This window comes from Cordyceps militaris (assembly GCF_000225605.1).
Source record: "Cordyceps militaris CM01 unplaced genomic scaffold CCM_S00001, whole genome shotgun sequence".
Classification (NCBI taxonomy): domain Eukaryota; kingdom Fungi; phylum Ascomycota; class Sordariomycetes; order Hypocreales; family Cordycipitaceae; genus Cordyceps; species Cordyceps militaris.
Window position 1 is genome coordinate 2,808,026 of NW_006271969.1, and position 24,730 is coordinate 2,832,755.

A 24,730-nucleotide genomic window follows, 5' to 3' on the forward strand; every position below is an offset into this window, starting at 1 on the left:
CCATCTGCAGCATCCACCCTCAGCTTACGCGTTTACACTCGATACGACAACGGTTGACCAGGACAGGACAGGTGTCTTGTTGAAGCCCCGACCCGGATCTTTCCCCTGTTTTCTCCCACATTTTTTTTTATTTTTCTCCGCGCCTGGCCAGATATCCTGCCCCTGCAAAGGAGACAAGAAAAGACGGCTGGACAAGAAGAGCGGGTTGTTTTGCGGGTTAGTTGGCTGGAACCGCGCTGGGGACCGCTAAGAGGCCAAGCTTTTTCCCTATCCTCTGCGACCGTCTGGGACCCTCTGTGGACTGTTTCCACAGCGGTTCCGCTCCGCCCGGCCGCTTTACCCGCCTTACTCTGGCTCTTTCAGCGGGCCTTCAGTGGGTAGCGCACCCAAAACAAATCGCTGGAACCCCCCGCCCGCCCCCAAACTCGAGACGACGGCCCGCTGTGCGGCCTGTATCTACCAGGTAACCCCTGAGCACCTACAGCGATGTACAGCCCAATGATGACCCCAGCCGTCCTGGGAGGTAGAGGCATGCTCCCCTACATCCCCCGCGCGCAGCCATCACATGCACGCCGCAAAAAGGCCAATTCGGATCCCGATGGCGGCTCCCTCACAAAGTCTACTTCCAAGAGCTCCCGGGCCTCAAGCGGCGCTGCCAGCGGCGAGCCGTCATCACAGACCTCACGCGACGACGACGATGACCACGATGGCGACCACGATGCGCCGCTGGAGTCGGACCGCCCCGCCAACGCCGCTGCCGTGGGGTCTGTCCATGGCCATGGCCACGACCATCAGCACAAGAACCAGCAGCAGCAAGCTCGGCACGCCAAAAAGAAACACCACGACCAGCACGACGCTAATAAGACCAACAATAACAACAACATCAAGAAGAGCAACTCGGCCGCCGCCGCAGCGGGCACCACGGCAAGCGGTCCGCATCACTTAGCTGGAGCCGCCTCCCCGGACGCTAGAGGCCCCCCACCGCATCCTCACCACATCCACAACAACGACCAAACCCATCAAAAGCCTTGTCCGTCCGCCTCCTCCTCCTCCTCTTCCCCCTTGTTGCCGTCTGCCTCTGTTCCCAAGCCTGCTGCCGCCCAGCCCAGCGCCTTCAAGCGCGCCTCCCACTCCTTCATCTCCCGCGGCAAGCATCACGACACAACGACCAACCAACCTTCGCCGCCCGACGCCTCCTCCTCCAAGCATGCCCATGCCCATCCCCCCCGCAATCCCTCCTCGTCGTCTCGGTCTCCCGCCGCAGTCCACATGAATGGCGCAGCGCCCGTCGCAGACTTCCCGTTTGTACGCTCCCTCTCCGCCTCGGCCGCCGCCTTGGCCGCCGGCTACCACGTCATGTCCTCGACCGCCGAGGTCTCCTCCAGCTCCCGCGAGAACCTCATCACCACGAAGCCCTTTGTCATCCGCAATGGCCGCTCCTACCTCAATGACTCGAGCCTCCCCTACCCGCTGCCCGCCGACCTGACCGAGTTGCACCGCCAGTCCATGCGCACCCTGCTGCTCATCCAGGTCTTTGGTAGTCCCGTCTGTTCGCCCGTCTTTTCCACCCGTCCGCCGAGGCGCGTTCTCGAAATTGGCTGTGGCTCTGGCTTCTGGTCCATGATGTGTCATCGCTACTTCAAGTCCCGCGGTCACGGAAACATCTCGTTTACCGGTATCGACATTGCCCCGCTCGCGCCTACAACCCCCATGGCGAGCGCGACCGCTGGCCACACGGCCGCCTCGAAGCCCGATCCCGAGATGAACTGGCACTTCATCAGCCACGACCTGCGCCAGCTACCCTGGCCCGTCGACAACGAGCAATTTGACCTCGTCATGGTCAAGGACATGAGCCTGGCCACCACCACCTTGCAGCACCAGTTCTTTGTCGACGAGTACATCCGCCTGCTGCGGCCTGGCGGCGTCCTCGAGATCTGGGAGTCGGACCATCTCATCCGCATGCTTCGCCCGCACGTCCCCGAAGCCAAGCTTGCTGGCGACGACACTGAGGACCAGGAAGCCGCCGCCAGCCTGGGCGCCTACGTTATGAATGCCAACACCCCGCTTTCGGCGCCGTTGAACACGTTCCTTGTCGAGTACAACCAGTGGCTTTCGCGCGCTCTCGAGACCCGCGACCTCGCCGCGGTGCCCTGCACCCTGATTGGCCCGACAATGCTGCAAGAGTCGGAAACGCTGACAGACGTGCGCTCGCGACGCTTAGCCATCCCCCTCAGCGAAGTGCGCTGGGAGCGCGAGGGTGTCGGCGGCGTTGTTGTCACCAAGGACAGCAAGGCCGCCGCCACGTCGCCGCCGCCCAAGGCCGAGTGCCGCGTCCTGTCGGCCGGCCAGGAAGCGCTCCGCCAGACGGCGCTCCTGACAGTCGTGCAGCAGGTCCAGGCTCTCGAGCCCATTCTGCGCGAAGCCTCGGGAAAGAGCCAGGACGAGTGGGATGTATGGATGGGCAAGATGATGGGAGACCTCATGAGCGACAACGGCACGAGCTGGGGCGAGTGTTTAGAGGTGGGCGCGTGGTCGGCTACGAAACGAAAATGATGAACCGCAGCATGATCAGCTATGAAAAGCGACAAAAGGCTACACTACACAATGGTTTGCCACGAAACAAGGGCGATGGACGGCTGGCTGCACTGTCAGCTACCTAAGTTACAGAACGCCTCTGACTTTAAGGCACGACAGAGTTTCAGATGAAAGAGAATTGATACGGACAGGCATCTCAGCGATGAGTTATGTGATTTTTTTTTCTGGTTTCTAGTCATGAATTTAGTTGCATATATAGTATGGCACATGATGATACATGATAGTACATGAAATATTCCTGAACGGCGCTACGCACCCGGCACGTAGCGTTTTCGTAACGTGCGATATCTCTTCAAATAATATCTAGAAGATGATTAGTATTCCTGCCCACGAGTGGGTTGACGTGACCGTGGCGTCATCATACAGCGCTTCAATTTCTACTTTTGATTGTCAGCATTTTTTTTATTTCATTCTTCGCTTTTGTGCGCGGGCAGGCCGACGTGCCTTTTTTGACATATTCAGCCTGTCGGAGCCCCTGCCGAATCTTGTCGGCGTCGCGCTCCCCGGCCTTGGCCTTGAAGGCCTTGTGCAGGCGCGGCCGAAAGTAGCCGTACCCGAGCGGATACTCGCGCCCTAGGTACAGCAGTTCTGGCTACGACGTTGGTATTAATGGACGTTGGACGGAGAGAAGGAGAATGAACCTTTGTATATGGCTATCACTTGGTGACGGAGAGACCGCGGCGGCGGCGGCGGCATGGCGGCGGGTTGGTGGTGTTGAAGTCTTGCGAATGAGGGAGAAGAAGAGGTGATTCCCAGGTTCAATTGACAAGCCGGCGCTAGCGCTCCACAGTTTGTTTTATTAGGTGGTTGAAGAGAGTCACGCGAGCGGGTGCCAATTTTTAAGCGATAAACGTGATATCTTTTGGAACAAATCACCTTATAAAAGAATCGGTTTCGGTGCCTCGACAATAGTGCGACATTTCCTTTCCATCGGCGCACTGGCTGCCTACCTACCCACCGGCGCAACAGCGTCATGGATTTACAACCCAGCTAAGTAATTCAACACCAAGCGACAAAAGCACCTATCATCTTGTTCCTTTTCTCTATAAAGAGATCAGCTCGAAGTAGCGCCACAGGTAGGAATAGCCGCGAGCTAGAGGAGTGATTGAGTCCCCATTCTTGAATAAGAGTCTGGCTGGCAACAGAACACTTGCTAATAGCATTTACGAGCGACCTTGTATAGCTCAGAGTACCTGGACTGATACTTGCTGTTGCATCTAGCCCACTTAGCCACATTGGTGGTTGGAACTGAACAGGCACAGTGCCGCTCCATTCGCAGTCGATGATCCCTGCCAGGGGCGGTCCTCGTTCACGATAATATTCGACGGTCGTAGGTCGCCGGGCGAAAGGACAAAGGGTTGGAGATTCAACATAGGGTCGATGAGTGGGAAAAGTCTAAATCTGAAGTCTTGCAAGGCAAATACTTCGCGCTGAGCCTCACGCTTGTCTATCCCGCCGATGGTAGGCTGAGTTGCTGATGCAGGGTCTCGAAATGGCACGTCGCAAAGTCCAGGGCGGTTGATGACGTTGAACACGCCGTCGCGTACCCCGTCGCTGAAGGCTGTTCAACCTTACAGAGTTTGGCGCGGTTATGGCATATCCGCCCGTATCGTATCATCTTTGACCAATGCGCCACCATACTGGAACTCTTGTGCGCGCGCGCGAAGTTGCGCGAGGGAATCGCCCAACTCGGCAAGGAGAGGCCTCAGAGCGTCAGTAGAGTTGTGTAATATCTCAAGCTGATCGAGGGGCCGACCAGAGATGTATTGATGAATGGAAACTTGGCCTGGCTCTCGGGGTGCAATCCAGCACCAAGTCCATGACCCTTGACCTCTGGTACACGAATCGTCGTCTTTGATCGGATATATCTATGCTGTCCGTCAGCTTCGAGCGGCGGTCAATACAGGGGTAGGTTGCTCATTTCCAATATGGCGACCTCGCTTTGCAGCTTCCGCCAAGGCTCATGAAGCAGAGGGCATTATCGGGGAGCGAACAACTCACTTGGTGCCGTCATCGGGAGACAGGATAAAGACGGATAAATTGAAGCTCCCATGCGTTCGCTGACCAAATTAGTAACATTTTTTCCCCATCATGCCCATGATGTAGCTTGATGCGCAGCTTGCTCAAGCTTGGATGCGCGATGACGACGTCACCAAGACGCCTGTGGCACAGTCGGCACCACTGCCGATGCAGCCAAAACCGGGCCTTGTGTGATTAATATAACAGCCCATCAAGAAAGCGGACATGATTGACCGCCCATTTGCCATCCCATCGTTTGGGCCATCAGCCACACACGATGAGCAAGTCACTGTGCTACAGTGACAGAGTTGCTCCTCACACCACTGCCGACAACAGCGGCCACCCACCCAATGATGGGCGTGGCTAAGGTGGGACATGCTGGAGCTCGCCCAATGTCATGACCTCATTCACGGCCTCGTGGCCACGTCTCGAACAGTGGCGCAAGCCCTGCTGAATATATGAATATAGCATCCCGATTTTTGCTTGGTTGATACCCAAGCCTCGTGTCGCCACGCAAGCAGCCGGGGGGTGGTTGGCTGGCTTCTCCCCAAGAGCTGGTTGTTGTACGAATGCGTCGCCAAGGGGGCTGCGTCATGGGACTGGGTTCAGTTCCCTGCTGGCTTGGTTAAACTAGAAGGAAGAATCGACAAGAGATGCTCAATGAGGAACTCTGGGCTGGGGCGAAAGGGAAGAAAAAAAAAGAGATAAATGTTGGGGGTTCCCAGTACACAAATCTGCCAATGCACAAACAAGACAGCCTCGCACCAGACACTTACTTGTACATTGCCTTCAATACCCTTTTCTGAATTTCCATACTATTCATCTTGCTCATCTCACAATGGCCGTCGATCGCATTGTCAGTCTGATTCTCCGCGGCGCAGAGCTCGTCTTTGCTTCCATCGTCGCCGGTGTCAACGGTCAATACCTGCACAACACCAGGAGCACCCATTTCTCGCAGTGGCGCTTCATCTACACTGAAGTCGTGGCGGCTCTCGGCATCTTCTTTGCCCTGATCTGGCTCATCCCCTTCTCCTACGCCTTTACGCACTGGCCAATCGACGTGATCCTCAGCCTGCTCTTTTGGGTCGCGTTTGGCGTCCTTGTCAACGTAAGTCACTTTTTTTGTTTTGCGCTGCGACCTGTTCGCCATGTTCGCCATGTTCATCCATCACTCACCCTATTTCTCCACAGCTCATCGGCGGCAGCTGCGGTCACGTCTTCAACTGGTACAACGTCCACCTCATCCACGGCAACCAGTGCAGCAAGTACAAGGCGACCATTGCCTTTACGTTTCTATGCGCGATTCTCTTCCTTGTCTCCGCCCTGGTCGGTCTGCTCTGGTCTCGGAAGCGTGAGGCCAAGGTCAACCACGGCAATGCCGTCGCCCACCGCCGCTGGTACCACCGCGGAAACCGCCGCAGCGCCGTCTAATACCTTACTTATAATGATAAGTGCTATTCGCTGATACCGGCACGCGCCGAACAAAAGCCACACATGGCTTCATGTGTAATGGTGTGCCTGATATTGTTGCATATTCTACGATTTGTTTGAACCTGAATCATGATACCTCCCTCGAAACTTGGACTCTGCAGCACCACGATTTTGATGAGCAATGGAATTCTGGAATTCTGGAATTTTTGGAATTATACCTGATTTTTTTTTCAGATTTGTGATTTTGCTTTTATAGTTGAACCATAATACCATTCCTTTGTTAATAACCCTTGAAAAAATACTGTCTTTCTACATAATTGATCGCGCAGAAACATGACAAAAATAAAGTTCTTCCAAGATATTTGACTCTTTTAGCAATGACCTTCTTTTTTTTTTTTTTCTGTTTTTCTTACAAATTTTTATCCCCCCCTCTAGTCCGACTCAGCCAAGCTGCTCAATAATGGCCAGGTGACCTAGGCCGTAGATTGCCATGTTGTAAGACGTTTCGTGTATGCGGCCCGTGTTGACGTCTACAACCCCCCTTGTCCATTCAGTTCCTGAGAGGCACGTCGAGATGACATCTATTCCAGTGGCTGTGTTCAGGGCCAATCCAAGCTTGTATAATTTGTAGAAGATTCTGGCAGGGTTGTGGGACAGTAACGTAGCGCCGCGAAGCCTGTGAACCCCGGTCCCTAACTAAAAAAGGTAGCTAGAGCTTCTTTCCATGCCAAGTTTGCGATTTCATGAGACAAATCAACGGCCGTCGCGATCGAGATCTGTAGCTGAAAATCCATGCTATTAACGTGGCCAGCACCTCATCCTCACCCACTTGGCGCCACAGCCTGCCAGGGAAAGAAGGCGCCGATCCCCGTCACAAGACGCCACACGGCCGCAAGCCACAGTCACTGCAAGTTGACTGGTACAAATGAGTTTAGCTAACTACCTATGTGTGCACATAGACGGGCAGATCTGCACCTCGAAATTGCATCAGGCGGGGGCAGGCTGTGCGCAGTCCAGAACCAAGGCGAGCAAGCGGGCAGCCACACAGCCCCATGAAAAAGTGATGACGCCACCACAGCCACAGTCACTCTTCGTGATCTACGTAACTTCTCTCTACTCCCTCTACTCCGCACTACCTTTCTGCTTCGAAAACTCTACGCTCTGCAGCAATGCTGCGTATGTTTTGCGTCATCTTCCCGGCCATGTCGGCCCTCTTTTCCGAGCTACACCTTGTTTGCTTGCTACTCCTTCCAACCTAGTTTCCGAGAGCCAAGGCGGGCCATCTCACGACTGGTCCTACCCAACTACTACCCAATCCCTCCCCCACCACCTTGAAACGGTTTAATTTAACCAAACGGCGGCTCAATCCTCTCCCAACCTTATTAAGCCGGAGAGCTCCAACGCTCTTGTTCATCATCTGTAGCACAAACGTCACGTCAGCATGACGCTTGCCGGCTCACCCCTTCCCACATCTTTGCATTGCTCTCGCGTGTGGCTGGTGCCGTCAACATCTATGACGATGACCAAAGCGTATTCTCCATCATCACCGGGTAGACACGACCCGTTTAATTCAGTTTCCGTGACAGATGAGCTGAATTATTGCCTTGATGTCGACAGAGGCGTACAATGGAGGTTGCCCATGATTTCATCCTTCGTTGTTCAAAGTCGTCTATAAAGGGACTGCATCGCCGTCTTCAAAAGACTGTCTTTTTCTCCCATCATTACACTTTCAAACAAATACCACTTTGATACCCAAAATACATTTCCAAAAACCCCATCATACTCCCATCTTACATCCACTTACCCCATACATTCACCATGTCTTCCATCATCAACAAGGTCAAGGAGGCTCTGCACTCCGACAAGGACAACCAGGACGCTCACACTCAAAACACCACCGGCACGCACAGCTCTCACGACGGCCGCACAACTGGCCTGCACTCGGGAGCTGCTGGCACTGCTGGCACTACTGGCTACAACACCACCGGTGCTGGCGGTGCTACCTCCGGCCTCGCTACCGGCCCGGCCTCGGGCACTGCTGGCCCTCACTCCTCCAACATTGCCAACAAGGCCGACCCTCGTGTCGACTCTGACCTAGACAGCCGCAACCGCGTTGGCGGTGTTGGTGGTGTTGGTCACTCTGGTGCCACCCACGGCCACTCTACTGGCCCTGCTTCCAACACTGCTGGCCCTCACTCCTCCAACATTGCCAACAAGGCTGATCCCCGCATCGACTCCGACCTGGACAGCCACAACCGCGCCGGCGCCATCGGCAGCGGCCCCGGACCGGCCTCCAACACTGCCGGTCCCCACTCCTCCAACCTCGCCAATAAGGCCGACCCCCGTGTCGACTCTGACCTCGACGGCCGCGCTGGTGGCTACAACACCCGCAGCTCTGCCGCCGCTGCTGGCACCACTGGAGGTGCTATTGGTAGCCATGGTGTCCATGGACAGCAGTACAACACTACCGGCAACAGCGGGTTGACCGGCAACAGTGGTTTCGACAACACCACCGGCGCTGGCACCGGTTTCGGTAACAGCAACACCCTCGGTGGCACTGGTACTCACGGTGCCGATCCTCTCCACTCTCACGTCGGCACTCACAACACATCCGGCATTGCTGGCACTACCGGCCACACCGGCCCTCACGGAACCGGTTCCCACAACACCACTGGCGTTGCTGGCACTCATGGCACGCACGGTACCACTGGCGTTGCTGGTACTCACGGTACTTCTGGTCACCACAACACCACTGGCCAGCACAACACCACTGGCCAGCACGGTACCACTGGAGTTGGTGCCGATGGCCTGAACACCACCCCCGGCCCCGCCCCCAACACTGCCGGCCCTCACAAGTCCGACATGCTCAACAAGATCGATCCTCGCGTCGACAGCAACCTCGACGGCAGCAAGACCGTTGGCGGCAACAACACGTACGCCCGCTCCTAAACGCGCCCGTAAAACAAGAATACGGATGAGATCGACGTGCTGACTTTTGGAGGATATAAAGAGTCGAAGATACCCGAAAGGACCCCACGGACGCTGCCCAGGTTCCTCCTTCCGTGCTCCAGAAGCACATCGGCGCTCCGACCATTCAGCACGATGACGATACCCACGATCGCGAGCGTCGCCACAGCGTCGCCCACCGAGAGACGCACAGTGGACTGTAAAGACAGTTCAGCATGACGAACAGCGAAGATTTGTTACGAGTCTCTTTAGTTAGCTCCATGGAATTTCTCTCATAATCATTTACTACAAATTCATTTTGTTATTTCTCTATAACTGGTCCATTGTGCAATGAAATGAGTGATTGTGAACTTGTATCATCCTAAATGCGAGTATATATTACTAGACAATAAAATTCCCCGGGGCACACTTGTAGTAGCGTTGTCAACTACTAAGTGACTCTCGTAGTGTGCGATGTGTATCTCACTTGACCTCTAGAAGTAGAGTAACTCCGTATTCTCCTTCAAGAATGTATAGCTATCATTCCTGAAAGTATCCTTCAAGTCTCTATTCGCCAAAAGGTTAGTCCACAGCAAATCCCTACCCTGTGGCGTCCACTTTGGCCACTGTCTAAATTCCGTGGTACCATTATTCGGGTCGGCAGTATATAGGAAATTCAGATAGTACGACCTGGTAGTCAGCGCAGGTATGCCAAGGCCATCAAAAATCATGTTGACATCTGCACCGTGTCCCGTACCGTAGAAGCCCACAATCCCGTGGGCCATGGAGTTCAGAGAGGACCAAAGAGGCACCGTCGGATGCGAAGTGGCCATGCCATCAAGCGCCAGGCGACGAGCCAGCGTGAAGACAAAGTCGCCTATCACAGCCGCGACCCTCTTGAAGCCTTTGCCGGCACCGTACGCTTCCTCGTACCACTCGTTCTGATCACCAGTCCGGAAGGGGCTTCCATCGGCCGAATCGGCTGGGTATGTATCCACGAGGCCGGCGACCTGCTCCCTTGTCGCCTTGTCGAAAAACGTCTCTTTCAGATAGTCGACGAGGCTGTCGGTGTCGTTGACGTGCCTCTGGGCGAAGGCAAACAGGGTTCCTTCGTCCTCCTGATTGGTGAGGATGGCGGGAACGGCATAGTAGTTGCCCGTGTTGGCAAGGACCTCGGGACTGTCCACCAGCAGCTCCCCGTCGGGCCGCGGCAGGTAGGAGATGGCGAGAGACGAGTTGTCCAAGATGCGCGGGACCGAGTTTGCCGCGCGATAGAAGGTCGGAAAGGAGGCATTTCGAAGACAGTCCAGCTTGGAGGTCGCCGGCTCGCTGCAGTTGGCCGCTTCGACGACGGCATCGAAAATGGCCTGCGCCCGATGCGAGTCGACCCGCTCCGTGGGAATCACGCTGCCCGAGTTCATGATGGCGCTCCGGAAAAGCGGCTTTTGCTTGTAGGTTGCGTTGCCGTTGTAGAGCGCGAGCTGGTCAAACACGGAGATGGAGCCGGACGACTGGCCCCAGATGGTCACTCTGTCCGGGTCGCCGCCAAAGTAGGCAATGTTGTCCGCCACCCACTCGAGGCCCATCCGCTGGTCGCGGAGCCCGAGGTTGGTGCTGCCGTCCTCGAGAACCTCGCTGCCGGCGAGGAACCCGAACCCGCCGACGCGGTAGTTGACGCCGACAAAGATGAACGGGTGCGGCTTCTGCTGCGCCTCGGCGAACCGCAAGAACTTTTCGGCATTGTTGGCGCTGGTGGCGCCGGCCGTGAAGCCGCCTCCAAAGATGTAGAAGAGCACGGGCAGGCGGGCGCCCTCACGGGTGCCCTTGGGCCGCTGCACGTTGACGGTGAGGCAGTCTTCCTGGCCCCGGATGAGGTCGTCTGGCCAGAACTCGGGCGTCATGTCCTTGCCGAGAAGCGGCGGCAGCAGCACTTCGGTGGTGTTGGGCGGCATCTGGGGACAGGCCGGCGCGGCGGCCGTGGCGTTGAAGACGCCGAGCGCGCGCGAGAGCTTCCTCGGCGGTCGAAGTCGAAGGGCACCGGACGGGCAGTCAGCATAGGGGATGCCGTTGAAGCTCTCGACTTCGGTGACGACTCCAATGACTGTGCCGCCAGTGGCGCCAGGTATATCGACCCTTACTTCCGCGACCCTGGGCGGACCATTGGGTTGTCCCGGGCAATGGGGCGCTGCGACAGCATAAAACGGGAGAGTGGCCAGAGCCACAAGTGAGAATTTCATAGCGTTTGCGTGCTCAAGTGCGAGATTGATTGAGAAGGATGCAGCTACATCTAGCAGCGTGTGAGATCCCCCGGGATACTACTACTTTATATAGATCAAAATCTTGCTTGGACACCTTCACGGTGACCAGAGTGCTAGTTAATCGACTTGTCACCTTTCATCCGCCAAGCCTACCTCCCGCCGCCGAGACCTTTCAGCAGCTCAGCAAAAAAAGCACTTCGTCTCATCCAGAGTACAGCACCGACCTCCCGCCGAGACCTTTCAGCAGCTCGGCCAAAAAAGCACTTCTTCTCATCAAAAGAAGCAGTACCGTTCTTGATGGGAAGCTTCGGCGCTACTCACAATGAGCGGGAAGATGTGCCGAGACGGGTCCTGGTGTGTGTTTTTGCTGAGACTACGGAGGACTGTTGTCTGTCTCACGCTGCGATATAAGGAAACAGTGCAGTCATTTACGTACAAGGACCAGTTTTCATGCAAGTTTCAGCTCCAGAGCATATCTCAGCCCCCATCTTCCACCTTTACTTGAGTTAGCCCAGCTGCAGCTTTCATGCTCTGTTTGCTGATTGGTACACAGCCTATCCAGTTTTCGGGGATTTTTGGCAGCTTAAAACATGCATGACATTGGTACAAAAGAAGTTGTAGCAGTGTCTCGGCTCAGACGAAAGGCAGTATCTTATCCGAACTACTATGGAGTACACTCCCGTCTAAGACAGAGTGTTGTCCTGTGGCTGGCTGAACATTTGCGAACGACAAGCTATCCACAAAATAGTTTTATTTGTAAGTATCTAGTGATGGACATGTGTGATGTACCAGATGAATATACTCTGCTCGTCAACTGGACTGCTTCTTCTCAAAAAATTACTTGGACGATGGCACAAGTTGATTGGATACTCGGCTAGAAAAAGAATAGAAATCATACGGGTATATATGCATGGAGATCGGGGGAACTTTGTGTGCTCGATTGGATCACCTCGATCACCATGATGAAGACCAGGGCGTTCGTTACATGCGTTTACCTTGTATCCAAACGCCGGCCGCTGAATATTCGTTGCAGGAGCTCATTTATTAGGTCGCATGTCAGTCCAAGTTCTCCAACTAGAACGTTCTGAATCTTTGACCGTCTACTCTTACCAATGGAAGTATCCTGTAATTCTATTATTCATTACTCTATGAGGCATTTGTGGCTGGAAGTACCTCCCACTTCGCCTCTCTATTTCGGCCAGATCTCGTGAAGGGTGTTGAAAGCATCTGCTAGCGGGCATCCAAAATTTCAACTGCAATGCAAGTCTTAGATAACCCAGCTGAGGTTCTATGCCAGTTCCATGCCGGAAGTACACTGCAGTGTGACGACTGGTACGGGTGTGTCACAGACGTCTGAGGTCGTACCTTGTCAGATGTTTCCGTCAATTCAGTTCACACAAGCCCCAACGTTCAGTGGTACGCTAAAGACAATTTGTCTTACTGAGTTGTTGATTTTATATGCAGCTCCGCTCGCAGATCTGGGAGATTTTCAACATCTCTGGCTGCAGGGCTACTAGGTACCTACCGCTGCCGCAAGTGGCGCCGATCGCATTGCTGATCGACCTTTTGCAACAATTTTCAGGAAGGACAGGAGGTGTAGTTACTGAGGGGGGTTTCCGGCGACGTATGAGACCTATTGCGGACAAGTACCATCAATACAGCCGGGTCAGCTCTCTGAAGCATGGTAAAAGGGAGTCAGCATGGGGAATCTACGGGCGGTCAAAACCCGGACGTATATTCTGCTGTTCAAATAAGCCATCTAGAATAACACCAGCGAGACCAAGTAAGCATTAGTTATACCTAGTTCCTAACAAATCGTGTGATGGCGTCAGCCAGCCAATACGTCGCAGGTCGCAGCCTATGACCTCTGCCCCACCAGACTTCTGCCTCAGCTGCCAAACTGCTCGCTCTCGCTCACGCATCATCGCATCTCCATCGACGCAGCCCTCTCTATTCTCCATATCGGAAGGGCGTCACATCCCGAGACAGAATGCAAGACACATAATGTCCGCCCCCATCTCCCAGGCCCTATGGGATGCCCGGATACCGCTCTACATCACCCATCCATCCGCGCCTACCGCGCCCTTCATCACCAGCATCCCGCGTTTTTCCTACCTCGCCCTGCTGCTGCCGCGCCTCTCCGCCTTCTTCAACACGCCCTGCTCCAGTTTCCACTTTGAGGATGTTTTGCTGCGGAACCTCGCCGCGGGCCTGCTGGTGGACCTGTACCAGCCGTCGCTGCCGTGGCGGCTCGTGGTCAATGATGGCGTAAGCTGGGACATTTCCGACACGTTCCTCAACGCCGCCAAGGAGGTGCGTGGAATCTCGGGGCTGCGTAGTAGTCCTCGACATCTCCAAGTCCCTGGCTTTACCTGGCCTATCCGAAAACTCGCTCACATACCGCATAGGCAGACTTCATCCGCAACGCCAACGCCAACCAAATCATGAAAATGTCCAAAAGCGACACCACGCAGCTCTGGCATGCCGTCATTGATAATGACTATGCCGCGTTTTCCCGCATCAACAACCGTCTGCTCAATGCGCCTACGGCCCTCAAGCACGTCCCAATGCGCGTCTACTTGCCCCTCGTACCGGTGGGCAGCGCAAGCGGCGGCGGACAGTCGACCACGGTGCATCAGCAGCAGGCCGGCGACGGTTCATCGGCGGGCGCCTTCAAGGTTCTCCAGTCTCTCGTACAGCCGCTCGGCACAGATCGAAAGCCAAGACTTCTGGGGCATGCGCTCAAGGAGATGATGCCGAAGCTGTTCCCGAGCAGCAGGGATCCCGTCATGGCAAACGTTCTTCTGCACGGAGTAGCGGTGCCTTTCGATGCCCCGCTCGCGGATCTCATGAGAGAAGCAGCCTATCCTGACGGCTGGCTAAGTTTTGTTGTCGTCATCTTATGATACATTCGTCAAGTCGTTCAACTGGAATATTTGCATCAAACTCACACGGCGCAATGGAGTTGGGGTTGTATTTTTTACTTTTATTTCTCACTAGACGCAAATGAAGAAGCCATGTCTCGCTCCAGGTCATGAAAAGGTAATATTTTTCCCCATGAGGCTTCTGTATGCATCGTCTACTGCCTTGCGTTTACGTATGCGCACCTCGAGATTTTGATCCACCTCCTCAACATCGTCAACATCGTCAGGGTCCGGTATCGTCATCATCCAGGTACGTATATGGCCATCCAAGTGAGCACTGTAGATTGTACCCAGCGACTGCGCGCCACCCATGACAGGCCCAAGTGAACGACAGCCACTTCCGCCGGCACCTCGCCAAGCCATGGTCGCGATCCTATTTCGGCCAATCTCAGCGCTGCGCGGACCAACGGGGTTTGCCAAACCGGGGCTACGCAGGCGTGTGATGATGGTACCGTCATGCATGTTCAGCAACAGCATCTCCTGATCGTTAGCCCAGACGAGGACATCGCCTGTACTACAGAGACCGGACGGTGACAGAAGCATGTTTGCTGTTTTAGGGTGCTGGTTTTGGATAAGCGATCCAAAGCTGGCGAGGGTATTCGCGCCTGTGTCAGCGTCCCAGACTCGAATTTTGCGATCCAAGCCGGCGGTGACAATGTATCTGCCATCGTCTGTCCACTTGATGCAATTGACCGCCTCATCGTGGGCCTGGGCCGAGGCGCGGAAGTGCGGGTGGCGAGTCCAGTCGGCACCATTCGCCGCTGCGAGCGTGAATCGATGAACAACGCCAAGCGAGTCTTCCTGGTCAAGCTGAGCGACGACGCCCCCTGCACGCCGAATGTCCCATATGCGCACTTTGCCATCGGCATGGCCACTGGCGAGTATATGCTCGTGTTGCGGGCTCCAGGTTGTGCTGAGAACCGGCCCTCCATGTGCCACGAGCGCTTGCACGGCGGCACCAGATTTCAGGTCGACCAGTCGCACATTGGAATGCTGAGTAGCGCATGCCACGAGCAAATGATCCGCCACGGGACTCATTGAGTGCGAGTAAATCGTGGCATTCAGAGGGAACTCGGCTGACAAGGCCGCACGCGGCGTTGACCACAACTTCAACGTCTTGTCGAACGAGCTGGACAAGAACGCGCCAGAGTCGAATGGATAGAACGCCAGATGCGTGACGCCGTGACTATGACCCCTATTACTGCTGCTACGCGCATCTTGTGTCGAGCGCGCAATTGCCAATGCGGGCTTGAAAGTGTGTAGTGTGTGAGGGCTCGGCGCGCTTTCCAGGTCCCAGATCTTGATGGAGCCGTCGGCGCCGCCTGATATCATGAGGCGTCCGTCAAACTTGTCGACATCGAGGGCGCTGACACCGGCGCCGTGCGCGCGGATATTATGTGCTCTCTCTTCGACAACAGGGGGCGGGTTGCCTCGCGTCAGCCCTTGCGAGGTTAGAATATCTCCATTGAAGCGATGTTGTGGCGCAGGCGCAAAGGTGTGGATGAGGTCGCTCGCGACGCTGCGAGCGAAGTCTTGGGCTCGTAGGTCGCCTGTTTCACGAGCGAGGAGACGAGTCTGCATTCATTTGGTTTCTACGACAGCGACGGCTGTCGAATTTCTTCCTTGGATGCTTGACGAGATGAAAGCTCGCAAGTGTATTAGAGCGCCGAATATAGTGAGTGAGTGGGTCTTGACTACTGCTGGACCCAGCTCGCATTCCCTGCACTTATTTATTGCAACTTGCAGCATCGTTCACCATTTCGTCGTGGCACAAAATACAACTGAAATGGTATCTACCGACTTCAAAATAATTGCATGTTCGTGACAAGTCCAGCAAGGCATTAGTTTCGCCGGCAGGAACGATGAGTTCCTTAGAGGACGAGCCCCTTGGGCACCAGCAAACGCCTGATTTTGACTCTCCGCCTCCGGCGTCTGGCATCGATGCGCTTGATGACCTTCACCAAGCCGAAACAAATCGAAGCAAGCGTCGTGTTGCCACTGTTTACGACGCCGTCGCTGGTGAGTCGCGCAATCCAGACTGCGGCTTGCGAAAGCCGATGCTGACGCTACGTAGGCAAACTCTCGCATCACAGGGGCCCTCTATACAAAGGCGAGGACAGCAAGCCCGCACTCGTTACCAAGTACCCGCATCGCGAGTCAAAGTATGGGCCGGATGAGGTTCTTTTCCGGCGCAAAGACGCTCCCCAACGTTACGAAGAGAGTGACATCTATTATGCGCACGAGAGGGACCTCCCTCGGGGCGGCCGCGGTGTCTTGCCCGAAAGCGACTTGCTCAAAGCCGTCCACGACTACTCTGGGCAGTTCTACTCACGTATGCGACGTCGTGGAAATGCTGCGTCGCAGAGCTACAATATAGACGAGGCCAGCATGGATGAGACAGCCTTGCTCGCGTTTGGCATCCTACTCGAGGAAGCTGGTCGCGACGTCCTGGGCAAGAGGGGCGACATGGTGTTCACGGAGGGCGTCGAGCCGGACGACCAGGACGAAGAGCCCTCGGAACGCAACGACGAGCAGATTATCGCCGACACTGTCGGGCCGCTGGATGGCCTTTCTGGCCAATCCCAGACGAAGAAGGCATCGAAGAGACGCAGAGTCGAAAGCCCGAACCGGTCGAATTCATGACGGTTGCTTGCTACTTACCTCTACCACGCCGTTTCTCTCTTGCTAATCTCGCTGCAATATCTTGCATAAGTCATTGCAAATGTGACTCTGTTGCGCTGCCTACGCTGTCCATGTGTGACTGACGTCCTCCAAACGGCATCGGGGTCGTTGTCAGCTTTCTGCCATGAAACACCGCTCCGAGATTAAAAACGAGTATTTACTAGACTCGGAGGGTTAACCCATGGTTCTTGTTCAGACTAATAAGACTATGACAAAACAGCCGTCTCGTTGATATAGGGCAGTGCTACTTCAAGTCTCGAGTACCTTTGCGCTTTCGCCGGTGCTCCCCCATGTCAGCGGGCCTTTACTCCTGCACAATGTACGAGAGATACCCTCGGCTTAACTACAGCTGTTTACCATTCTCTCTTGCATATATCCCCAGCAAGTCATGCGAGTCTCAGGCTCAGCCTACCACTGTCTGGTAATGCACATCATATCAACGAACACGCAATCGTGTCTGACCGGTGCTCTGCCGCATGCATATGGGTGACTCCTCAAATTCATATACCAATAATGTATACAGCGTTTTCTAATAATGGAGACATATGGGAGACATGGGGACTTGAACAATCTCAAGCATCGACGCTGCGAGCCACGAGCTCGTATCATTCTCGCCTGTGCAGGCATAAATAGCCAAGAGACGGTGTCTCGATACGGAAGATATAATATGCTACAACTTAACAAGGATAGCAAAAAAAAATTCTGAGAGTCTACATTTACAACTTCGACCAGCTACATGGTATTTTCATTACGATCCTGGCAGGCAGGCGGCTCTCTGCTCGGTGATCTCGGCAGGATGGACCGGAACTATTGACAAAGTCTTGCGTCACCTAGGTAATGAGGGCGGTTCCATGGAAATTATCATGAGAAAACAAGTCAAATTGCAGCGTGTGTCAAGTACATATTCATTACTCGACCAATCACGCAAAAGCCGAACAGCCCACGTCTGCAACGTATCTGCGCCGGAAATTAAGAAGATGGCAGACTTTGAACGCCACAAACAGGAAAGGAAGGGGCGTGTCTGCCCGAACAGGCCCAGGAAAAGAGTCTCAGAGGGGGGTACAATGCCAAAAGAGCCGTCACGGCGAAGTGGGCAAGGGGTCTTCCCTTTTCTGCGACCGCTCATTTGCTCAAAACGAGTCAAAATTTGGTGGCTTTTGGGCCGACCAACCGGGCCGGGCGTCAACCAACCGTTGTCGTGAGAAGTCTGCAGCATGTGAGCACATGGCTGGGATCTAATGCACCGCACGGGGCCCTCTTGATCCTTTCAAGACACAGGGCAAACAGAGCTGCAAGTTTCGCCGTTGCCAACTTACATGTCACCGCCGCAGGCCGGGGAGTCGCGATGTAGCAATATGAACTTTTGGAAGCACGCCACAACTGCTGAGATGCGTCGTCTCAATCTCCTTTGACGGCCAGCTACGCACACCCCGTGCACCCATGGTACTGGTAAGGGTCTCGTGAGCTCATGGGCCTTGACAGTGAAATGGCAGTGAACTGCCAGGTTTAGAAGAGGGGCATCATCGCATTCAGAAACGAAAGGCGCAACGCAGGAGACCTTGGCAAGTAACGTTGAATGTTTGCTTTGTTGGTCTGACGTGGTGGCGTAAATTTGGCCGAGTTTCTTTTGTGTAAAAGAAAATATGGAAAAAAAAAAAGGAAAAAAAAAAGAGCAACTCTTCGCTTATTCCTGTCCACCCTCTGTGCGCCTTGGGTTTGAGATGGTGCATATGAGCGGTGTCATGTGCCGTCGCGACGAGGTATTCGCACTGGCTATCTCCGCCACACTCGGATACCTTTCCGTACGATCTTTCGGAGATTTATGAAGGGGGGGCGGGTGGTTCTCAGTGACGCCTTGGTGGCGAATTTCATGCGCTCTTTTACATGTCAATAATACGCACCGAGTATCCGTACGAATTACGGATTCCTCCGTACGGATACTTTCGCACTCTTTGCTGCACTGGTAGTTTGTGTCTCATGTTTGAGACTTTGGCTCAACGGCTTTGGCAACTACTCATTCCTCCGCACTCGTACCCCATACGGATATTCGCGCTTCTCTTCATTCTTCTCCCTCTTTTTTCATGTGCCTCTGGGGTGGCAAGGCACGCCACCTGCATGCATGTCGTGCTGGCGACGTCGGCGACGTGGCTGTCACCTGTCACCGACATGCTCATGGCCAGCGCCCGTCTGCAGAACCACGCAACCCAAGACATCTCTCGTCCCTTTTTTTTTGGTCTCCTGTGAGCTAACTAATGACAGCCCAACTGACGAATTGACGCATTGACGAAATAGCAACAACGTCTTTTTGCTATGGACAAATATGGGCCGTTGCTTGTAAAATATTGTCTGATCAGCAGAAAAGCAAGTCGGCTTCATTTGCACCACGCGATAGTTGCTTTTGCTTTCCGCAACGCCAGTGAAACACTGGAAAAGCTGTGGCTGTCAATGGGCTTGCATGTGCTGCCAGCCTGAATCTTTTGTTGCGACATTCCTTGGTATATAATTCCTTTTTTGGAGGCTCTGTCAAGCGCTGGTTCAGGTGCGAAAAGAGAAAAGGGGACATGTTTGACTTGCGAGAATTATTGCAACGAGAAGAACAGGTCGCAAAATATATTCTTTCTTTTTTTTTCTGAGTTGTGACAGAATCACTGGGGAAGCCGCCACGCTGACCCAGGAGCAAGGGTAGGTAGGGTAGCAGCCTCCAATGTGATGGGGTGAATCTTGCATGACACCGCTGCGCATCTAGAAATCAAGTCTCAGGCTCAGATACATGATTCAAAATCGCGTTCGAAATTACAGATGACTCGATACCAAACGACGGTCCGAGACATTTCCTTGCTTCTGAAAGATGAATATCTGGCTGGGCAGGGAGATACGTACCGCAGCTTTCATCATGGCTCAGCCAGATTTCTCAGTATCGAGTATAACGTACCCAATAAAGCACATTGCATGTCCTTTTCTTGCTTTGTTACCGACTACAGAGCATCGGGTCAGGCACGAAACGACGTGGACTCGGTTCCCATCCATGTACAAACGGCATCGTCGATTCGTATGCATCTCACTTCAGTCAGCCTCAATGTCGTGCATTGCTTTTTTTTCTTTTCGGCTTATAGTCTGCATCTTCATTAATCGGGGAAGGTCTTCCGGGCAACTACAGCCTGGTCGGAGGTTGTACTTATCGCTGGGCAAGGTAAAACACCGTCATCCACCATTGATGCTAACGTTAGCATTGGTTGTCCATGGACATATTCGCATGATTTTCTACATTCCATCCCCTTTCTATGTAATCCGGCCCCTCCGATGCAACTGGTGTCATGTCACTTGTTACTATTCGAGGTTTTATCGTACAGCGAATGGGTAATCGGATTGAACAGTCGTCGCAAAATGGCCGTGTTTCGCCGACGAGGACGTAATCTTGCCACTGCGCGGCCGTCAAGTTTGAGGCTCAACTAGTTCGGTACTTTCAAGTCTGTAAGCCACCAAATTCGGGGACTAGAAGCATTGTCTCAATTGAGAAACATTGATCAGATACCAAGTGCTTGTGTACCTCACAATACGGAGAGAAGTGTACAATGTTTCAGCGGCGCTCATCCCCGGCATCTACTATGCCTCAAGACTACATTCATCTGCCGTACATTTTTCCATCCAAAGCCAAGATCAAACTTTTAGATAATAGCTCAAGACAGTGGCTGGGTGGCAAATAAATCGGGAGCTCCGACGTCTGGCGAGACTTACAGAGGTTTTTGGCATCACGGGGCATGGATTCCAATGAGACCGTACTCCGTACCGCCCTTCTGGAACCATTGGGGGATCTGCCGAGTCCCCCCAAGCTCTTGCCAGGTGTACCCAGTTGAGAAGTGACGAGGAACGTCATTCTGTGCCAGGAAGTTGGGAACCCAGCCACTCCCGGTAGTGTTGAGAGACATGGGGGCTTCGGATGCAAGCGTTCCGTGGTCGAGTCACAGGATTGTATTTAACGTGGCTGGACTCTAATAAAAATCCAATTGCTCTTGAAGATTTGGCGTGTAACCACGGAGTATTCTGTACTCTGTAAGAGCGATTGATATATCTGTATTGGTGTTCCTGTCGCTGTCCTTTGCTCGGCTGGGCTCGGAGAGTGCTTACTATTGGAACTGCTAAGAAGCGCAACGGCACGCCACATAAATAATTCGACGGTGGGTTTCCGCTTCCGTGCGCGCATTGCCCGGGCGCTCTCCGTGCACGTCCTTCATTCCAGAGTCCTCGAACCGAGTCTTTCTAGTGCCTCGAGAAGGTCGCGCTGGTCCCGGTTTTGTGGTAAACGTCCCCCAATGCTACCTTGTAATAACCGGGCTAGCGGCGCGACTGGGGGCCGGTGAAACAGTCGACGAATGATATTCTCTGCTCGTTGCTTGAGTGGCTGGCTGGTGTCAATACTCTGAATAACCAGTAGCAGTTTGGGGACGGCAGTCGAATAGCATGAGGCGAGCCAATGCATCGGGTAACGTAGCCTATCGTCACATGGGGTGGTGGGCAAGACATCGCGGGTGACTGTTCCAGGTGAGCGAAACACGGTGTTCTCAACGCTTAAAACATGAGCCCGGCAATCCCGGGTAGCGCGGTCGCGATATTGTGAGGAACATGGATAAGCCAATTGCAGTGGAGGGCATTATTCGTCAATAGCCAAACATATATCTGGGGAAGCGATGACAACATTGTGCTGTTGCATTTGGTAGCCTTGTTCTCGCTTGTCCTTCGCATAATCACTAATAAAACGACCGTCTCGTATTATCAGTAGCATGGTGTTGAGCGGATGCGCGTGCGATTGGATGGGAAGTGCCGGTCAAATTTATCGATGCGACGATGAACATGTCAATTTACAGGGACCACCCTGCTGCTGTTGGCCACGAGGACGTGTCTCTTGGGGGCTGTGAAGGTACATTCCTACTGTATCTGTATCACTAGGCAAGAGTGATCGGTTGAGTATGTATGAATCTCATGACATAGTTACTGGCGAGGATATGCCCTGTCCATAGGAAGCGACGCCGATCAGGTAGCTAGGCATGCGGGTGACGAACCAAATGCAGCGCCGGTAAAGGAGACGATAAATGAGATTGATTCTTGATTATTGGAAGATAATCAGAGTTGGTAATACATGTATTGGTTCATGGTCATCTACAAATTAAGTACGAAGAGCGCCCTTTCTTTTTTATGCCGCCCGCTAATAAGTAAACCAGATAGAGTGATGGATAACCCCTTTTCTGAAAAGCCGTAAATGTCTTGCCGTCGAGTCTATTTTGGTCTCCGATTAGAGTCTGGGAATGACAGTTGGGCATGGCTAGTACTGACCCAGGCTGATCCCCGGTCAGTAACTAGGTAGGACCTGACAGACGGGACAACAGAGCTACCAGTAGGATGGTTCGGCAGGCTGATAAGGCAAAGGCCCCTTTATTACCCAGTAAGGTTTGTGATTTTTCGCTTGGTTGCAGCGCCACCCCTAGCAGTTCCGCGGGGGGGGGGGGGGCTTGTGACGACGCACCAGGTTACCCCTTTGCCCCTCTCCTCGCTCCGGTCCGCAGTGGGCTACCCAGCTGGGGAAGTAGTATGTGCGCCACTGGACACTAATAAAATAGAGCTGGCGAGAAGAGGACCTGCAGCAGTCTAAATTATAAAATCCCGGCCGTCATGCGCGTAAAGGCGCAAGCAGAGGCGGAGAGAGGCGTGATGAGAGGTATGAGAACAAGAGACGGCTGCGGGGGGTGGTGACGGGCTGCATATGGGTGGATTCGGAAGCAGATTGGTCTGGAGAGATGATGTTGATCAGCAAGATATGTGTTGGGATGTCATAACGGGCGCAAGGAGCTGCAGGATTTGTGAGAGCAGCCAGCGCGGTGGATTTGCGTCGAAGCGGTTTGTGTAGGTTGACTGAGGCAATGACAGTGATGTTTGCTGCACAGGGCAATTAATTAACTTGGTACCTGCAATAGATGCCTACCACTGCTACCTTGCAGGGAAGTAACCGACGCGCTGCGGGCTGTGGCTGAATGCTGCTGTAACGTGTACCCGGAGGTAGGGGAGTATCTGCACTGATATCCTCGCCTATCAGCTCCCAAGGGGTTCTGTGCGTGGCGAACAGATGCTGACGGCTGGCATGCTTGGTCCGTTTAGCCAATGGCAAGCAAGCCTGCTCTGCAATGGCCCTGTGCCCCTCGCCAGTTGCGACAGTGCAAGCAGGCGGCCGCAGGCACACTATATTAAACTTAGAGAAAATTCTAGCGGAAAAGACGGAAATACGATAACCATGCGCAATTGATCAAAAGGGTACGAGTCCATAATTGAAATTGGCGCAAAAAGGACGCGTGCTGGATAAAAGAGGGGAGTTTGCGCGCAATCTCGTGTGGGTGTCGAAATGAACGGAGACGAGCACCAAACGGGGGTCCAGCGCCGGCCCAAGTGGTAGCTCTTTATTTAGTAGTACCAGGACGTCTAGAAGCATAAAGTTCCGAATGGAATGCTGGTCTAGAGATGAGTATCGGGAAGCAAGCCGTTCTGCATAGATGCAGCACGGGTGTTTGCGAGAGTTTTGGCCGTGCCATTGTAGTTAAACCTAACACCTCAAGTAGGTGTACTCCGTAGGTAGGTAGGTAGGTAGGTACTAACGAATATGGTACCAACCCAATCTTACTAAGTACCTAGGTGCCTGGTAGGCAGGTAGGTACCTTAGGCAGGTACTGTACGTACTGTACGTACTGTACGAAGGTACAAAATCCGCACAAACAGGTTTCCGTTTGCACACAACACCACAGCTCACACCGCCTACACAACCAAGGCTCACATCGTCAGCTTCACTTTCACTACCTGCAACCTCGGTTGATGCCCATCGCCGGCGTCCCCCATCCGCCTCCTCCCCGGTGTCACCGAGATGCGATGTGCAGTCTAACTAGTTGACTATCCTCCTGCAGCCCCCAGCAGTCTAGGCAGTTGATCCGTACGTCGCTACCCGTACTTGTCCCGCAGCGCCACGCGGTTGGCACCACCCCATCATCAGAGTGAGCACCACTCCTCGCAACAATGACGGAACTTGCCAACTAACCGACTCAGCACGCTGCTAGCTCGCCCCTCACCTCCCTCCTTACCCCATTCTCGAATTTTCTTGGCCATCGACTCATTACAGCGACCACCCAGACCGACTTGGCGACGGAGCGCGGCCCATGCATCATGACCCTTGTCCGCTGGCAGACAACCCTTGCCTAGGCAGCCCAGCCTGGCAATTGGGCTTTGTTAGCTCGTCCCGCACTGGCGAAGAAAAGGAAAAAAACAAGACAGAACGAGACAGAAAAGCACCAGACATTTGCTAGCCCACACCGTGGAGGACCTGGTACTCGCAGCCTTGGGCCCTTGGTCTTTGCGTTTCTGTGTCTTTGTGTCTTCGCGTCAAGTATTACCAGTACGGCAGCTTACCGTCTTTTGTCGCTGCCGCCACGAGCCACCACAGACGCAGCTATAGGTATTAGCCATGGTACCGACTACCGACTCACCGTCCTAAAAAGCGCACTTTCTGGCAAGTTGTCTACCAGGTACCTAACTAGGTACTACCTACTGAGCCCATTATATGGATAGGTACGGAGTACATTGTACGCTCCGTTGTACCTTGCACGCCTTGCAGCTCCTTTGCGCACACCCAGCACAACACTCCCGCAACCACGATTTTCAGCCACGCACGGCATTGCATTGTACATGCATCTCACACAGCTGCTGCTCGCTTCTTCCAGCTAACTAAGCAGTTGGCCTGCAGACCTAGTTACCCGTTTACCGTCTGCTGTTCCATCTCGCTCGCGCGCCCGGTCCATCACAGACAGATCTGCTGCCCTGGCCTCTGCTCCATTGCGAACCCCG

The 24,730-nt window shown here is 54.0% G+C and overlaps 9 protein-coding genes across 9 annotated transcripts; 5 read left to right on the forward strand and 4 right to left on the reverse strand.

Moving 5' to 3' along the window:
- Window positions 1-501: 501 nt before the first annotated feature.
- Window positions 502-2,553, forward strand: CCM_00904 (SAM binding domain-containing protein containing protein; the record flags this gene model as incomplete). The annotated part of the gene is made up of 1 exon (XM_006666063.1): window positions 502-2,553. One exon carries the CDS (start codon window positions 502-504, stop codon window positions 2,551-2,553), a length of 2,052 nt encoding a protein of 683 aa, XP_006666126.1.
- Window positions 2,554-2,965: 412 nt separating this feature from the next.
- On the reverse strand, window positions 2,966-3,291 carry CCM_00905 (LYR family protein; the record flags this gene model as incomplete). The annotated part of the gene is made up of 3 exons (XM_006666064.1): window positions 2,966-2,975; window positions 3,036-3,183; window positions 3,237-3,291. 3 exons carry the CDS (start codon window positions 3,289-3,291, stop codon window positions 2,966-2,968), a joined length of 213 nt encoding a protein of 70 aa, XP_006666127.1.
- A 530-nt stretch (window positions 3,292-3,821) lies between these two features.
- On the reverse strand, window positions 3,822-4,609 carry CCM_00906 (uncharacterized protein; the record flags this gene model as incomplete). The annotated part of the gene is made up of 4 exons (XM_006666065.1): window positions 3,822-4,149; window positions 4,237-4,463; window positions 4,500-4,555; window positions 4,597-4,609. The coding sequence occupies 4 exons, from the start codon at window positions 4,607-4,609 to the stop codon at window positions 3,822-3,824; spliced, it is 624 nt and encodes a 207-aa protein (XP_006666128.1).
- An 843-nt stretch (window positions 4,610-5,452) lies between these two features.
- On the forward strand, window positions 5,453-6,045 carry CCM_00907 (uncharacterized protein; the record flags this gene model as incomplete). The annotated part of the gene is made up of 2 exons (XM_006666066.1): window positions 5,453-5,722; window positions 5,806-6,045. The coding sequence occupies 2 exons, from the start codon at window positions 5,453-5,455 to the stop codon at window positions 6,043-6,045; spliced, it is 510 nt and encodes a 169-aa protein (XP_006666129.1).
- A 1,818-nt stretch (window positions 6,046-7,863) lies between these two features.
- Window positions 7,864-8,994, forward strand: CCM_00908 (period circadian protein, putative; the record flags this gene model as incomplete). Its single annotated transcript, XM_006666067.1, has 1 exon — window positions 7,864-8,994. One exon carries the CDS (start codon window positions 7,864-7,866, stop codon window positions 8,992-8,994), a length of 1,131 nt encoding a protein of 376 aa, XP_006666130.1.
- Window positions 8,995-9,485: 491 nt separating this feature from the next.
- CCM_00909 (extracellular lipase, putative) lies at window positions 9,486-11,228 on the reverse strand (the record flags this gene model as incomplete). The annotated part of the gene is made up of 1 exon (XM_006666068.1): window positions 9,486-11,228. One exon carries the CDS (start codon window positions 11,226-11,228, stop codon window positions 9,486-9,488), a length of 1,743 nt encoding a protein of 580 aa, XP_006666131.1.
- A 2,025-nt stretch (window positions 11,229-13,253) lies between these two features.
- Window positions 13,254-14,155, forward strand: CCM_00910 (autophagy protein 5; the record flags this gene model as incomplete). The annotated part of the gene is made up of 2 exons (XM_006666069.1): window positions 13,254-13,562; window positions 13,658-14,155. 2 exons carry the CDS (start codon window positions 13,254-13,256, stop codon window positions 14,153-14,155), a joined length of 807 nt encoding a protein of 268 aa, XP_006666132.1.
- Window positions 14,156-14,281: 126 nt separating this feature from the next.
- Window positions 14,282-15,754, reverse strand: CCM_00911 (DNA excision repair protein ERCC-8; the record flags this gene model as incomplete). Its single annotated transcript, XM_006666070.1, has 1 exon — window positions 14,282-15,754. One exon carries the CDS (start codon window positions 15,752-15,754, stop codon window positions 14,282-14,284), a length of 1,473 nt encoding a protein of 490 aa, XP_006666133.1.
- Window positions 15,755-16,035: 281 nt separating this feature from the next.
- On the forward strand, window positions 16,036-16,816 carry CCM_00912 (uncharacterized protein; the record flags this gene model as incomplete). The annotated part of the gene is made up of 2 exons (XM_006666071.1): window positions 16,036-16,243; window positions 16,284-16,816. The coding sequence occupies 2 exons, from the start codon at window positions 16,036-16,038 to the stop codon at window positions 16,814-16,816; spliced, it is 741 nt and encodes a 246-aa protein (XP_006666134.1).
- Between the last annotated feature and the right edge of the window lie 7,914 nt (window positions 16,817-24,730).